This window comes from Medicago sativa, chromosome 3, assembly GCF_051527215.1.
Source record: "Medicago sativa cultivar Bolivia chromosome 3, Bolivia_mono, whole genome shotgun sequence".
Lineage (NCBI taxonomy): Eukaryota > Viridiplantae > Streptophyta > Magnoliopsida > Fabales > Fabaceae > Medicago > Medicago sativa.
Window position 1 is genome coordinate 94169995 of NC_140751.1, and position 14756 is coordinate 94184750.

At 32.1% G+C, this 14756-nt stretch overlaps 1 protein-coding gene and 1 long non-coding RNA gene across 2 annotated transcripts; both read left to right on the forward strand.

Moving 5' to 3' along the window:
- Positions 1 to 548: 548 nt before the first annotated feature.
- On the forward strand, positions 549 to 1828 carry LOC146942176 (uncharacterized). The gene is made up of 2 exons (XR_015032604.1): positions 549 to 857; positions 1254 to 1828. It is a non-coding gene; the product is annotated as an uncharacterized LOC146942176 (long non-coding RNA).
- An 8869-nt stretch (positions 1829 to 10697) lies between these two features.
- LOC146942177 (increased DNA methylation 1-like) lies at positions 10698 to 14015 on the forward strand. The gene is made up of 2 exons (XM_085756132.1): positions 10698 to 10803; positions 11879 to 14015. The coding sequence occupies exon 2, from the start codon at positions 11906 to 11908 to the stop codon at positions 13880 to 13882; it is 1977 nt and encodes a 658-aa protein (XP_085612258.1). The 5' UTR covers positions 10698 to 10803; positions 11879 to 11905; the 3' UTR covers positions 13883 to 14015.
- The last annotated feature ends 741 nt before the right edge of the window (positions 14016 to 14756 follow it).

Below are 14756 nucleotides of genomic sequence, written 5' to 3' on the forward strand. Positions count from 1 at the left end.
GAAAAAAAACTCTTCTGCTTCATAAACGAGAAAGAATATAGAACAAAAAGACAATTTTGAAGGAAAATTTTTTATGTCCAATTCTCCAAAACAGGAACACCTCTCTTCTATATTTTTTTTCTTAGGTTCGATTGGTCTTTCTTCCATAAAAACCAAAAAAAAAATATTGCTTCTTCTTTGTTTAAAGGAAAGTGTGTATCAAAGTTATATATATATATATATATATATATATATATATAACTTCGATTAGGCTTTGTTTTGTTCAATCATGGGTTCTCCCGATGGCTACAACATAAATTTTTGTTCAATTATAATAAAATTGCAATTTATAGTTCTCATATTTTTAAAATTTCTTCATTTATGGTTGCTAGCTGTTCTCTTCATCTTCTCACATTTGCTCTTCATTTACAATCTCCTATCCTATTTTTTGTGTTTCACACCACAACCCTTACCTTCTGTCTACTCTTAAATCTTTCTTTCTCCATTTCCTCTTCTATTAATTTCTTCTTATTCACATATGTTCTTATTTGTTTATTTTTTGTTTACATATTTTCCTAGGTTCAACAGGTTTTAAAATTGTTTCTCTAAATATTAGAGCATCTGAGGCGTTGTGCGTGACGGCTGTTGTCAGTGAGAACGGAGAGTTTGGATTTAGTCTCAGTGGTTGCTAATTACGTTCTTTAATTTGTTGATTTAATCCATGATGTTGCCATGAGTCTAATCTAATGACATTCAAGTTTGCTTGAATATGGTGCATAAGAATATGAGAACTGTTCACCTCCAATGTTTAATATAGAGAGCAAAGCAAAGTTAAGATGCTTGAGACTTCTGATGTCATTGTGCCTTTCTAATTTTGGGTAAGTTGTACATCTCCAAAGTTTTGTTTTTTTGTTCAATGGATTTTAGTTGTTTTGAGTTCTTCATGTACTTTCAAAAAAATTTGCTTCGTATTGTGTAGATATGTGTTGAAAAAATCAATAATTTCATGTTAACCTCTTTGGTCTTTTGAAATGTAGATATATAGGTTGATTTGAATCGGTTTCTGTTCTCCTTTTCTAAAATAAATGTGTAACATGCAATTAACAATTTTAGTTACATAGGATGCACGGTTATTGCTTTCATTTTTGTCCTTATAGAGGTTGAATGGAATCCGGTAAAATATATTGCTATCAAATTGATTTGAGCTTAAATTGGTATAGTTTATGTCCTTTTTTTTTTTTTTTTTTTGAAATTGTCTTCACGCTCTGTTACAGGTAGCTTGGTCTTCTTGGAGTAATTTTGGATTGAAGACAAAATATCACATTTCATATCTGTAAAATTATGCAGCAAGGGAGTTGGTCAGGATGTTACTTTACTATTTAAAGGACTTTTTAAAGTTTTGTGCCGCTTTTTTACGTTGTCATGGGGCTGATTCAATTGCAGAAATTAGCTCATTATGGGCTTATGGCAAGGGTTGAAAGGCATGTTATAGGAGTAGTGAAGCTTTGCCTCAAATATCATTAATGGATTGGTAATGGTTTGTTAAGGCTATGTTGCAGTAAACAGTGAATAACACGTAATTGTGAAAAGAAGGGTCTCTTGATGACGCATAGAAGATTATGCATAAGCTTGCTCCCGCTGCATAATCTTTTATGTAAACAGTATTGCATGTTTTATGAAACAATTACTGTTATTACTACTAATTTATGGTAGACAAATATCACAATCACTTTTATTAATTTCGCTTTAATTTGTTTGTCACAATTCTACAATATAGAGTAGTCTTTGGATTGTTTGGAGACTAAACATGTTGAATAAATGAGAAGCAAGCACAGTTGATTTTTTTTTTTCAATCTTAGAAAAATCAATGAGGAATGTATTTCGAGAAGAACAATATCATGTAGAACAAGTTGTAAAAGAATTTGTAATAACATTTACCATAAAAAATTGTTAATGAATATCTATAAAAAATTTACAATAACTTAATGTATTCAAAAAATTTATATTTTCTCATTCAAATGTAAGTACTTCAACGTTTGGGATTCTTAATGGAAATTTTAGTGAAATTCCTAATGGTCTTTGTCTAATTCACATCTTCATTATTTCATTTTGCAAGTAAGACTCTTGCTTATGAATATGAATATTTTCAAGCAAATTGCGATTCATGGAATTCCACCGATTGATCCAAATCACCTAATGTTTTATAAGTGTTTTGTTTCTATTTAATTTTGCATCCCCTAAATGTTTGATTTAATGGTAATGTGAACTTTCATCAAATACTGGGTTTTAAAGTTTTACATTATATCTGTTTATAATATATCTCATTTCAGTTTGTTAAAAAAAAGTTTTAAATTATATCATAGTCGAATATATTGAATCATCAAATTTTCAGTTTTTAAAACCTTTTTTTGGCTAATAGGTACTGCATTTCTTCCCTTGCAAAGTTATTTGAACCATTCATATCATTCTAATGCGTAAGCTCTTAAAAGAGACGAGGTTTGTGGGGCAAAATTGTCTTGATTTTGTCTAATATATGTCAGTTTAATTTTAGTTTTAGTTGATAAATTATTTGACTTCATTTCATGCTAAAAAGTATGATTAGATTATTTTCTTTGGGGTTAGGTAGTCTTAAATATTCTCTATCCTTGGAGATTGTAAAATGATATACGATGCACTATCAAAAGTTACACCAAAAAATTGTTTGATTCTTTTTTTAAATGGTAAAGATGGTGATTGCAATGATAATACATTTAAGTATTTTTTGTTTTCAATGTATATGACCCGTGCGGTAGCACGGGTAGACGATCTAGTTTTGTCCTAACCTTTTACAACCCTAGTCACAACTGTTTCCTCCAACCCCTAATCGAACTCTCTCCTGCACTGCTGGTTTTTACACGTCCAGTGTAATACTTCGATCACATCCTTTTAATATCCTTTTATCATTAATGATTATTTAATTCATTATTCCATGATTTTGAACCGTTTTCTTTGTTGTCGATCGACTTGTGTCTCCATATTAGTTGAACATAGTAGTAGCAGTAACCTAACATGAATGCACGTGTGAATTTACATTATGATTTCACTTAGTTTTTCTGCGACTTGTACAAATTTGTCTACAAAAGTTTGTGCACCAACCAAGAATAGTAGTAGTGTATATGATTTTTTTTTAGGAAACCATATGTGTCTGAATATTTTTATATTGAATGTAATGCAATGTCTTGCTTTATTGACTATCTCTGTAAATTTCAAACAGTAATGTATGTAGCTAATCTTTAATGCAGGATTTCAAGCATGACACCTAGCTTGTTTAGTTCAAATAAAAAACGTGGTAGAAATGATGATGATGAAAAGCGAAGGCGGAAGCAAAGGCGAATGCTCCGTATGAATATGATTATGGCTGCAGCTGCGGCTGCGTTGATATGCATCTATGACCTGTACCTTTTGGAAGAAAGTGACAGTGAAAGTGAAAGCCACGGATACTGATAGTGAAGCCACGGACACCGATAGTGAAGCCACAAACACTGATAGTGAAGCCACGGACACTGATAGTGAAAGTACTGAAAGGAAAACCAGTAATGTATGTATGTATTCGCCTAAAGACAATTTGTTGCATTTTCAAGTTTGCGAAGAAATTTATTTTATTGTTTTAAGTAATTAGTAGTTTTGAAAAATTAAACTAAATGGTCTTTAGGAACAATTTTGCCTCTTTGCTATGGACACCTTAATTTCTTGTTCTTCTAATTATCATGTTATCCTAGAGTAGGGTCTGTCAGTATTTCTGGTTCAACAGTTAGGCTTCTTCTGCTCATGGAGTAAACTCTGCATTAGTTTATTTTCCAATAAAAGCTTCTTTTCTTGGCAACCGAGAATCCCCCGGACCCAAACTACCAACTGTGTGGCAATATAGTCAGGTGTTTTGTTTTGATAGACCAATATTAGTAAGTTAGTGGTTATATATATAGATAGTAGTTTTTAGGGTTTTAACATTCTAAAACACAAAGAGCCTGATACTCTAAAGTGTTTGAGTGAAGGAATCTTTCCCGACCATATTGCCTCACTTTGTGGGGCTTTTGTTTAGCACATATATAGCATGTTTGGTGACATCTTCACCCAAAATCAATGTAGCAACTTTTTCTCTCTGAGCATGCATCTTGTAATGTCCATGATAGTTTTTATCCTCCTATCAGCTAGACCATGAGGTGTATATGGTTCTATGACTTCATGTTGAATTCCCATCTCTGTACAGAAAGACTCAAACTCATTTGATGTGGCACTCACCACCTCCATCACTTCCTTGCACTTTCATTTGTCTTTTTGCTTGCTTTTCAACTATCACCTTGATGTTCTTTTCATATCTAAAACACTTCATCTTGGCCTTTCAACTGATAAACCCACATCATTCTGCTAAACTCATCAACAAAGGACACAAAGTACCTGTTTACTCCCAATGAAAGCATATCAAAAGGACCACATACTCATTATATGAAACACATCAAGTTTGTTTTGTTCTCTCAGAGGAGTCTGAGATCGACAAAATTCTAGGTTGCTTGCCTATCAAGCAATTCTTGCACATATCTGATGGTACTCTAATCTTTGCCAAACCACTGACCAACGAATTTGTTTGCAAATTACTTAGACTTTTGAAATTCTAGTGCACATACATGAGAGTCCATAACTATGTTTCACCATTTATCATTTCAGATGCAAGGCATTGGGAGTCTTTTGCATTTATCTGAACCTGAAATGTTCTACTTTGAGAGATAGGAGCTCTCAAAATAGTTTTGGGACTTGAATAGAATTTTTTCATTTGATTATTGGCAAGATGCATTATAAAGCCTTTTTCCAACAGTTGGCCCATACTAAGTAGTAAGTAGATTGCTCTTCATGCATGGTACGTAGATGTGTTGATTGCTTGATGACCTTGCTTACTTTTGATCAAGATCGTCTACACTTTATCAGGAATTGTTCTACTGACAGCAAATATGATCTTAGATTTATTTGAATCATCTGTTGGAATATTTTATTATTTAATAATATTTCAATATCATTATGTGGGCAAATATCGTAATAATAATTATATTAGTTTTTTATCAATTTAGAGCCTTAATTGATTAGTGATCAAATTAAGTAATAAGGCTAATTAGATTTCTATTTTGGATAATTAATTATTTAATTAGTTGATATGGACTCAACATGAGTGGATGTCCGGATGGCCCATTAACGGAATAATGGGAAACCCTAATGGTCATCTAATATAAAAGAGGCTATGGTCCCCAATACACCGTACACGGCAAACTCTCTCTTCCCATCTGAAGAGAACTTGAGGCATAAAGCTACCGGTTGAGGAAGAACCAAATCAGCCGCCGCTAACCTTTGTTGTGTGTTTCAGATCATCGTATCCTCTCTTTCTTTATCGTTGCTTGAGAGAGCTTCGAAAGCTTTATCCAGGTGTTCCTAATACCCTAATTCTTAATATCCTTGATAAATCAAACATGTCGTAGATCCGATCATAATCATAATCATGTTTAATGTTTTGTTTGCTTCCGCTATTGATTCATAATTGTTGAACATGTTTTATAAAATCTGTTTTATTAAGACCTAAATTTCCAACATCATCATGCCTCACAAGCCATTCTTTATGACTTGTCATGTGGCTGGAGCATCCTGTATCCAAGTACCATCCATCAGTGCTCCCAAGTCCACTATTTTTAGTTGCCATGAGCAGTATTGGATCATAATCTATATCACTTTCACCATGAGCCACGTGTGCTTCATTTTCTATGTTTCCATATTTCCTTGGGACACGTTTACCTCTACATTCATTTGTAAAGTGACCATACTTCCGACAATCATAGTGTTGGATGTTCTTTCAGTTCATTGGTTTCTTTCCCTTTATATCTCGATTAGCACCATTGTTTCTTGATGAAGATTCAACCTGATCACCATCTTTCTTTGAATTTTGTTTCTAAGATCCTCCTTTCTTGTATATATCTTTCCTTTTCCACTTGTTACCATTAGATTTCTTAAAAAGTTTGAGCTTGCAAAGCTTGCTCAGTGACACGATATTTGGACCTTTCCGTAACTATTTGCTCGTGTGCTTCCAACGAGCATTACAAATATTCAATTTTCATGTTGGATAAATCTTTGGATTCCTCTATAGCAACTTAAATATAGTCAAGGTGATATAGTGCGCATAACCTTGTTCATAATTGTTTGATCAAATACTTCATCATCACAACTTTTTATTTGATTGTTGAGTGAGTAACTGTTGAAATACTCTGCAATGTTTTCACTTGGTTCCACCAGCAACAACTCAAACTGCCTCTTCATGTTTGTAATTGAACCTTCTTGAGTTTTTCATCACCAACATGATTCTTCTCAAGAATATTCCAACATTTTTTTGGCAGAAGTTGCATTCTCTAATTTCTTGGAAATTCACAATGGTGAAGAATAATATTGCCTTGAAGCCATTCTTCTTCAATTATTTGTTGGTTGCACGTTGGGCATTTGTTGCATCATTAGGATAAGCTTGCACAATTTGAATGACTTCCATCACTTCTTGAAAGCCAAATATCACATTTTATCGATCACAATTCTTGTTGTCGAGAATTGACAGTTTTCTTCCAAAATTGTTGCCAAGATTCCATTGAACTAGTCATCTTCACTCAATGATCGAGATACATGGACATTGAATCTTGCACGAACTTCTAACCCCAAAAGCTTGAGGCTCCTGATATCAGTTGTTGGAACATAATTGGTGATGACACACATCACACACATGCAAATTTTAGAGAGATCAGAATGTTTTGCTTTTATCAGAAGATTATGTTATGAGATCAAAATGGTCACAGCACACTTACACTTAAGAGAGGAAAATAGAAAGAGATAGAAATTTGATTTTTGGTTATGCACTTCACTTCTCATTCATGATCACGATGTGGATACTTACTTATACACCTTATTAATTGAGCTTACAAGTCACTAGATAAGCCCAACACATCATAACTAACCTAACTATCTATTTAAATTACGACATATTCAACACTTACACAACACTCCTATCCTTTTGATTTGAATTATACCTCAACAATTGAAAATAGTAACAAGTAAATGACAAACATAAATTAGGAGTGTTTTAAGGTTTGTTTTATGATTATTTCAACTATTGATTTTAAAAAGGAGAATGTTAAACAGTACCTTAGTGCAAGGTTCTACAACTCAAGAGTTTACCTCAACTCGTTTTGCTAAGGTAAACTCGACTCGTAAACTCGACTCGAGAACTCGTACGAGTTTACCTAAAATTAAAATTATATAAAATTTATTATATGCATGACATATATAAGCTAATATAATATTGTAAATAGGTCAATAGTGCAAAATATGACTTAATTACAAAGGTAAATTATACCAAACTACCATAATAAAACGTTATGTTCAACTTAGCATCAAAATACAAAAATTAACGCACAAAATCATAAGTTTTAGAAGTCTCTAAGTTTAAGCCATCCATAAAACCATCCAAAAAAGAAAGTTTCACAAGTCCTAAAGTTGTTAATAAAACTATCTAGAAAATAAACTAGTTAATTTCTTCAAAAGGTCAATAAACACCACCACCGCAACCCTAACCGACGTCGCAATCATCGGCGTCAAAATATGAATTTCCACCGTTGGAATCGCAACCCTAACGGATATGTGCTCCATTGTTCATGGTTTGAGAACTTAGAGAAGAAAGAAAAAAAAAACGTTTCATCTCAGGAACAACGTGTTACTGTAAAGGTAACTATTTAGTAAACGTTTAAGTCTTTGGACTTGTAGAAACGGAATTGAGTTTTAAAAAAATGGGCCCTAAAAAAGGGCCGATTTTTTTTTGTTAGATGTAAACTCGTAAAACTCGGTCGAGTTTACACGAATTTACTGAGTGTTAACTCGGTCAAACTCGTCAAACCTTTCGATTTTACCCGAAATAGGGTTTACCTCCGAGTTAACACGATTTTTGTACCTAAAAACGTAAACTCGGTAAACTCGGAGTGTTAACACTCGATTTATGGAACATTGCCTTAGTGACATTGATTAAGCAAACAAAAGAAGTAAATTTATATGAAAAAGTGATATAATTATTATTTAATCAAAAGCAACAGCTTATATTTCTAAGACAACAATTCTATTTTTAGATTCCTTCCTTAACAAATATCTCATGGGCACCGGTTAGCAAGACCCTTTTAAAAATAGTTGTTTTCAACTGATTTTTTTTTTTATGAAATTTAAAAAGATAAATATTTTTGAAAATAACATATATTTTTTTAATTATAGCCTTAGATGCAATTTTGGTCCCCTTATTTTATTAAATCCGCAATTTTGGTCCACCTTTTGTTTTCCACAATTTGGTCCGACGATCGGCCTAACAATCCTAATAGATTTAAATAAGCAATGTTGTAGGCTTATGTCGAACGGTATGATCTGCATCCACTCATAATTATCATTAATCAAACTTATTATATGAATATTTATTCCGCTCATGGTGGTTACCAGAACATGGAGAAGAAAAGGAACAAGGGAGGAACAGTGTGTTACATCCTCAATCTTTCATTCAAATTCTATTTTTTTTCTCGAGTTTTGCTTTTTGATTTTTGAATTACGTTTTTTTTATTTTAGAATATAATTTTTATTAGATTTAAGAAAATGACCTCTAAAAAATATAAGAAAATGATTTTTTTTTTTTTTTTTTGATGTGGCTGCACATCATCATATCATAGTGGACAGTGCCACATCTTTAAGGAAATGACATTTTATCAAATTGAAGACGAGAAATTCTATATTGGACACAAACCCAAATCAAATTTATTTGGGTACACATTCACAAATGAAAAAAATTAAAAGAGAATAGATTTAAATAATGTGACTGAATAATTTCTCTTTTAATTTTTTACATTTGTGTGTGTGTCCAAATAAATTTAATTTGGGTTTGTGTCCACGTAAGAATTTCTCATTGAAGGACTTGTTTGTTTGGGGATTGGCCGATCGTTGTTTTTCTCTATCCGAACTTTATGGACTGGATGTTGTAATTTTGTTCTGCTTCTTTACGCACTCCTTGTGCTAGGGAGCAGAATTTTTTGTTAATATATCTCATATTGGTTTGTTAAAAAAAAAAAGAATTTATCATTGAAGACAAGTGAAGACCGAGACCAAATGTCTGAATTTTTAAAAATAGGAAAACTTAAATTGCAGAAAACAAAATAGGATGACCAAAATTATGGATTTAGTAAAATAAAGGGACGAAAACTACATTTAAACTTTAAATTTATCTATTTAAATAATATGTGTTATAGTTTTGGTTGAATTTATCTTTTGTAAAAGGAGAGTAGGTACTGGTGGTCTACTATCCCTAAATTTTGAATTTATCTTTTGATGTCAAAAAATTGTTTACGGAGAAAGGAGATACACCATCGGTGTAAATTAATTTTACAGTCCAATCAAAATTGAATACTTTGTAGATATCTTTTTAAAGAACAAATACAAAACAGATTTATGTGACATGATTCCTTGCAATTGGATGAAGGTGAACTTTTCGCTGGTAACAAATAAAGAGTCTTTTCTGATCAAGAAAACAAATCAAAGACTTGTAAAAAAAAAAAAAAAAAAATCAACCAATCAAAGATCTTTGCTTTTAAAAAAATAACAAATAAAGAATCTTTCTGTTCAAGAAAAAAAAACAAAGATTTGTAAAAAAAATAAAAATAAAAAGATTAGAAGTTAAAATATGAAATATATAAGATTGAATTTCAACTCTATAAAAGAGCAACATCCACCCTTATCACTATAACATCTCTGACACTCTCCTATAAAAAAAAACTCTGAAATTCTGATTTCACACTACTATTTGCTTAAATTTTGAGTTTTTTTATATTGCTTTACGTTCTACACCTCATATTTTATCAAATTTTGAGTTGATTATTTGGAGTCTAGTTGGTTTTAAGCTTTAGCCATTGTTCGTTTCTTCGTCTTTAAGTCTCGCTATTCTAATTATCAACCAGGTAAATTTCTCTTATCTTTTCGTTTTTGCTTTTGCATATACGTGTGATGTGTAACAAATACTTTATCTTGTCAAAAACAAAAAGTGTTCATCAAAACTCAAACAAAAGGAAAAACTAGTGTTTTTTGGTGCCAGTAAAACATTTTAAACATAAGTTGTTGTATGTACATTTTAAACATAGGGTGTTTTTTTGTCAAAAAAAAACATAGGGTTTTTTTTGTATGCTCCATTGAACTGTAATTTCTCTTCTTCTTTTTTTTTTCAGACTTTTTTGCCCCTCATCATTATAAATAAATCAATAAATAAATAAAAAATTTAAACCAAGAGCAGAATTCTAATTTAAGTATTCGTTTAGTGTGTTTTTAAGAAAGAATGTTATGGTAAAAGAAAGAAAGAAAGAATCTTTTAGAATAATAAACGAGACTAATTTGTAGAATTTTTACAAATTAAATATATATTAAACTATATTAAAACAATATCCTTTAAAAAAGTGAAATAGTATTTTTTTTAAAGAATAAGTAGCAAAATTATCCTTAATTAATTAGAATAACAATTCTGATACAAAAATATTTGATGTTTTTTTACTAATTTGATTTGCTTACAAAAATAGGATTTACAGCTGTATTTTTTTTTCCCCATCAATATAAAAACGCTAACACGTCCCTTTCAATTCCTTTTCTTTTTCCTTTTCTTTTTCTTTTTCTTTTTCTTTTTGTAGTATTTTGTTTTATTCCTCGCTCTTCATCTTCCACTCTCCATCGTTTCTGCACGTGAGGCTACAATCCATCTTGCATGTAAGCCTACTTCTATTTCTTGGTGCTTATACTTTGCTGCTTATGTTTCTAGTCAATGAGTGTATCTAACTTTATTATTTTTTAACCGTAAGTCTATTGGTTAGTTTTTTTTTTTTCCCTTTCAATACGAACAATATTAGTATTACTTAGTAATTTTCGGTATTATAGCAAGATCATTAAGGAAAGTTGACTTAATTGATAAGGAGTTGATTTATAAGTTGTAATTCATCTTCTTCTCCTCTTTTTCATCTTCATATCATCTCCATCAGCCTTCAACAACAAGAATCACAGAAAAATTCCAGAAAAAAAATGAAGAAAACCTAACATTTTTGAATTAAAACTAACGGAAAGGACCAAAATGTGTAACAGAGAGAAGTTAAGGGACCAAAATAAATCGAATTTTAATTAAAGGACCAAAGCGATACTACCTAAATAGTTAAGGGACAAAAAATGCAATTTAGCCTTTTCCTAAATATTGTGGAACACAATCTGAAATATTTTGGTACAAAATCTTAAATATTTTGGTATGCGATCTAATATAATTTTGTACTTGATCTGAAGATATTTTGGTACTCAATTTGAGATATTTTTATACTAAACCTTGTATGTAAATTACTTAATCCCAAAGTAATATTTGAATTACTTGTTCCCAAAGTTTCTCAGATATTATTAGTTGTGAGTTTTCTCTATAAATAGAGAGCTCAAATAGTTCATTCTACACTTCAAACCCTTTTCTTCTCTCTCCCTCTCCGACTTGTGTTGACAAGTATTTCTTCTCCTTATCTGATTTTTTTGTCCATTTGGAATTAAGAGTGTTTTCTTAGTCCCCATGTTTTGCTAAAATATTTTGGATTGCAATCTCAAATATTTTGGTACACAATCTGAAATATTTTAATACACAATCTAATATATTTTGTATTAGATCTGAAATATATTTTTTCACTCAATATGATATACTTTGGTACTCAATTTGGCATTTGTTGTGGAAGTGGGTTTTATTTTTGTTGGGTATGTTCTATTAGAAACGGTAGCGTATCTCAAATTATAAAAATGACGAAATTGTGTTTTTGTGCAGATTGATATAAGATTTGGAGTTTTTGATATGGATTCATGTTCACCACCTCCTGATTTCAACATAGAACCTGAGAACTGCCCAGAACCTAACAATGCCAAAAACTACATTTCTCTTAGAAAACCCTGCGAGAGTTGCATTGAAGAAGGAGGGTGTTCCCTCAAACACCCTTCGACTGCAGCACCAGTAGCAGCAATTTCTTCGTCTCTGTTACGGTTGAAAAAGAGATTGAGAGAATCCGAGGAAACAGCAGAAGCAACAATTTCTTTGTCTCTATCACAGTGGAAAAAGCGACCAAGAGAATCCGAGGAAGCAGCAGCAATAGCAATTTCTTCAGAATCCGATGAATCAACTTCTGATGATGATTCTGAAGTCTCTAGTTGCAGTTCTGAATCAACTTCTGACGAGGATTTTGAAGTCTCGAGTTTCAGTTCGATTAAAAAATCTACGGTTACTACGGTGTCAACATCAATGGAAAATGAGAAGCGTGTGACTCGATCTGAACCAGAAGTTACTAATTCGGTGGGTAGTGGTAAAAGAGGAAAGGTTTTAAAAATGAGTACAATGGAGAAGAATTCAGAGGATTGTGGTAGAAGAGGGAAAGTATTAAAGATGAGTATAATGGAGAAGAATTCAGAGGTTTACGGTAAGAGAGGGAAGGTATCAAAGAGGGAAGGTACAAGGGAAAGGTATTCACTTGTTTCTTGGTTGATAAAGAATCAAGTTTTGGTTTCTGGGACTACTGTGTTTTGTTGTGGTAGTAACAATGTTGTCAAAAGAGGGAGTTTAATTTATGATGGCATAATTTGTGATTGTTGTCGTGTTAATTTCACTATCACTGGATTTGAGGCTCATGCTGGTTGTACAAGGCATAGACCATCCACTACTATCTTGTTGGAAGACGGAAGGTCATTGTTGGAATGTCAGAGGGAAGCTCAGAGTTCGCATGATGAAAAGGGGAATCATTGTGTGGCTGAAGCAGATTCTGAAGCACAAAATCATTGTGTTTCCGAAGCAAGTTCTGAAGTAGGGAATCACTGTGTTTCCGAAGCAAATAATGATGGTGTTTGTTCTATTTGTGGTTTGGGAGGTGATATAGTACTATGTGATCGATGTCCTTCTGCATTCCACCTCGTTTGCTTAGGTCTCGATCAAGTTCCGGATGGTGATTGGTTTTGTCCAACTTGTTGTTGCAAAATATGTTATCACCCAAAATGCAAACAACAATGTGCAGATGAAAATGATAACAATATTCTTGTTTGTGTTCAATGTGAGCAAAATTTTCACTTTGGATGTGTAAAGGCTACAAGATTTGGATCTAGTCACATGGAGAGCAATGTTAAAAACAGGAACTGGTTTTGCAGTGTAGTTTGCGGGAAGATGTTCTTCTGTCTGAAGAAGCTATTAGGGAAACCAATTAAGGTTGCAAATAAAATAAATTGGACACTGTTGAAGAATTTGAGTAGTGATGATGATGGCGGAGATTTTACTTCAAATGAGCTTAGTCAAAAGAAGAGAAAGTTGAATGTGGCTCTTGATGTATTGTATGAGAGTTTTAACCCAACTATTGATGCTTTATCTGGAAGAGAAATGATTAAAGATGTCGTTTTTAGTAGAGGCTCAAAACATAAACGCTTGAATTTCCATGGTTTCTATAATGTGATTTTAGAGAAAATGGGTAAAGTCATTTCGGTTGCAACTATAAGAATTTATGGTCAAAAGGTTGCCGAGATAGTTTTCGTGGCTACCAAGGAACAATATCGAAGACAAGGAATGTGTCGTTTGTTGATGCATGAGCTTGAGAAACAGTTGACACGCTTAGGAGTTGAAAGCTTGGTTTTGCATTCCTCCGAGGATGCTATAGACACGTGGACAAAAGCGTTTGGTTTTGCTAGGATAACCCGTGAAGACAAGTGTCAATTTGTTGATAAAACTTTCTTAGAATTTCAGAACACTATCATGTGCCTTAAATCCCTAAATAGACCTATATGGCCTTGTATTGCTTGATGGTAGTTATATTACGACACTCATAAAAATGTTTTTGATGGTACAGTTTCTTTTGGACATGTTTTTAATGATGTACTTTTTTTCTAGGGATTTTTAATGATATGGTTTGTAAATACATTTCTGTTTGTTTTCATTTTTGTACGGGTTTTAGTATATTTGTTTTATGAATGTATAGACCACACACACATTTGGATTATATAAGATTGAAAAATTCATCAATACCTAATACATACACGCATATATAAAAGACAATCTCAATTAATTGATTTGAAGAGTTTGTCTATCATTTCCACCAGTGTACAACTCATGTGACAATAACAGAAATTGTTAAGAAGTACATCTTGTTTGTACACTAGAAGTCTTTCTGAAATTAGATGGAATATTTGAACCGTTTTATTTTTGTGCTAATTAGTGTCATGATTTTGTTCTCAAGTTTATGATTTGATTTTAATTTTATTCTTTCTATTTTTGTAACTCACCCAACAAAATCACTTGTGAGGATTGTATACACTTATAAACATATTATCATACCATATCTCACTAAGACTCTTATAAATAATTAAAATATTAATTAAAAATACAACAGAAGGGCTAGAGATAGTGTATATGTTGCCTTTTCTCTTCTAGAGGTGGTGCGAAATTTATGCATGAGACATTTTTATTTAAACAATGATAGTTAGACATCCTTAATGTGTACATCCCTTTGTACCACTCTAAAAAATTTAAGTTAACCAAATATATGGTCTGTGTGGCCATATTTTTTAGTTGCGTGACCGCTATTTATTTGGTTAACTAAGTGAAAAAATAGTGGTCACACGCATTTTAGTTGTGTGACCACATTATTCAGCTTAAACGCTGGAAAAATAGTGGTCAC

Bases quoted from the DNA above. Each gene is read 5' to 3' on its own strand.
- LOC146942177 (XM_085756132.1), top strand. From the start codon at position 11,906: ATGGATTCATGTTCACCACCTCCTGATTTCAACATAGAACCTGAGAAC.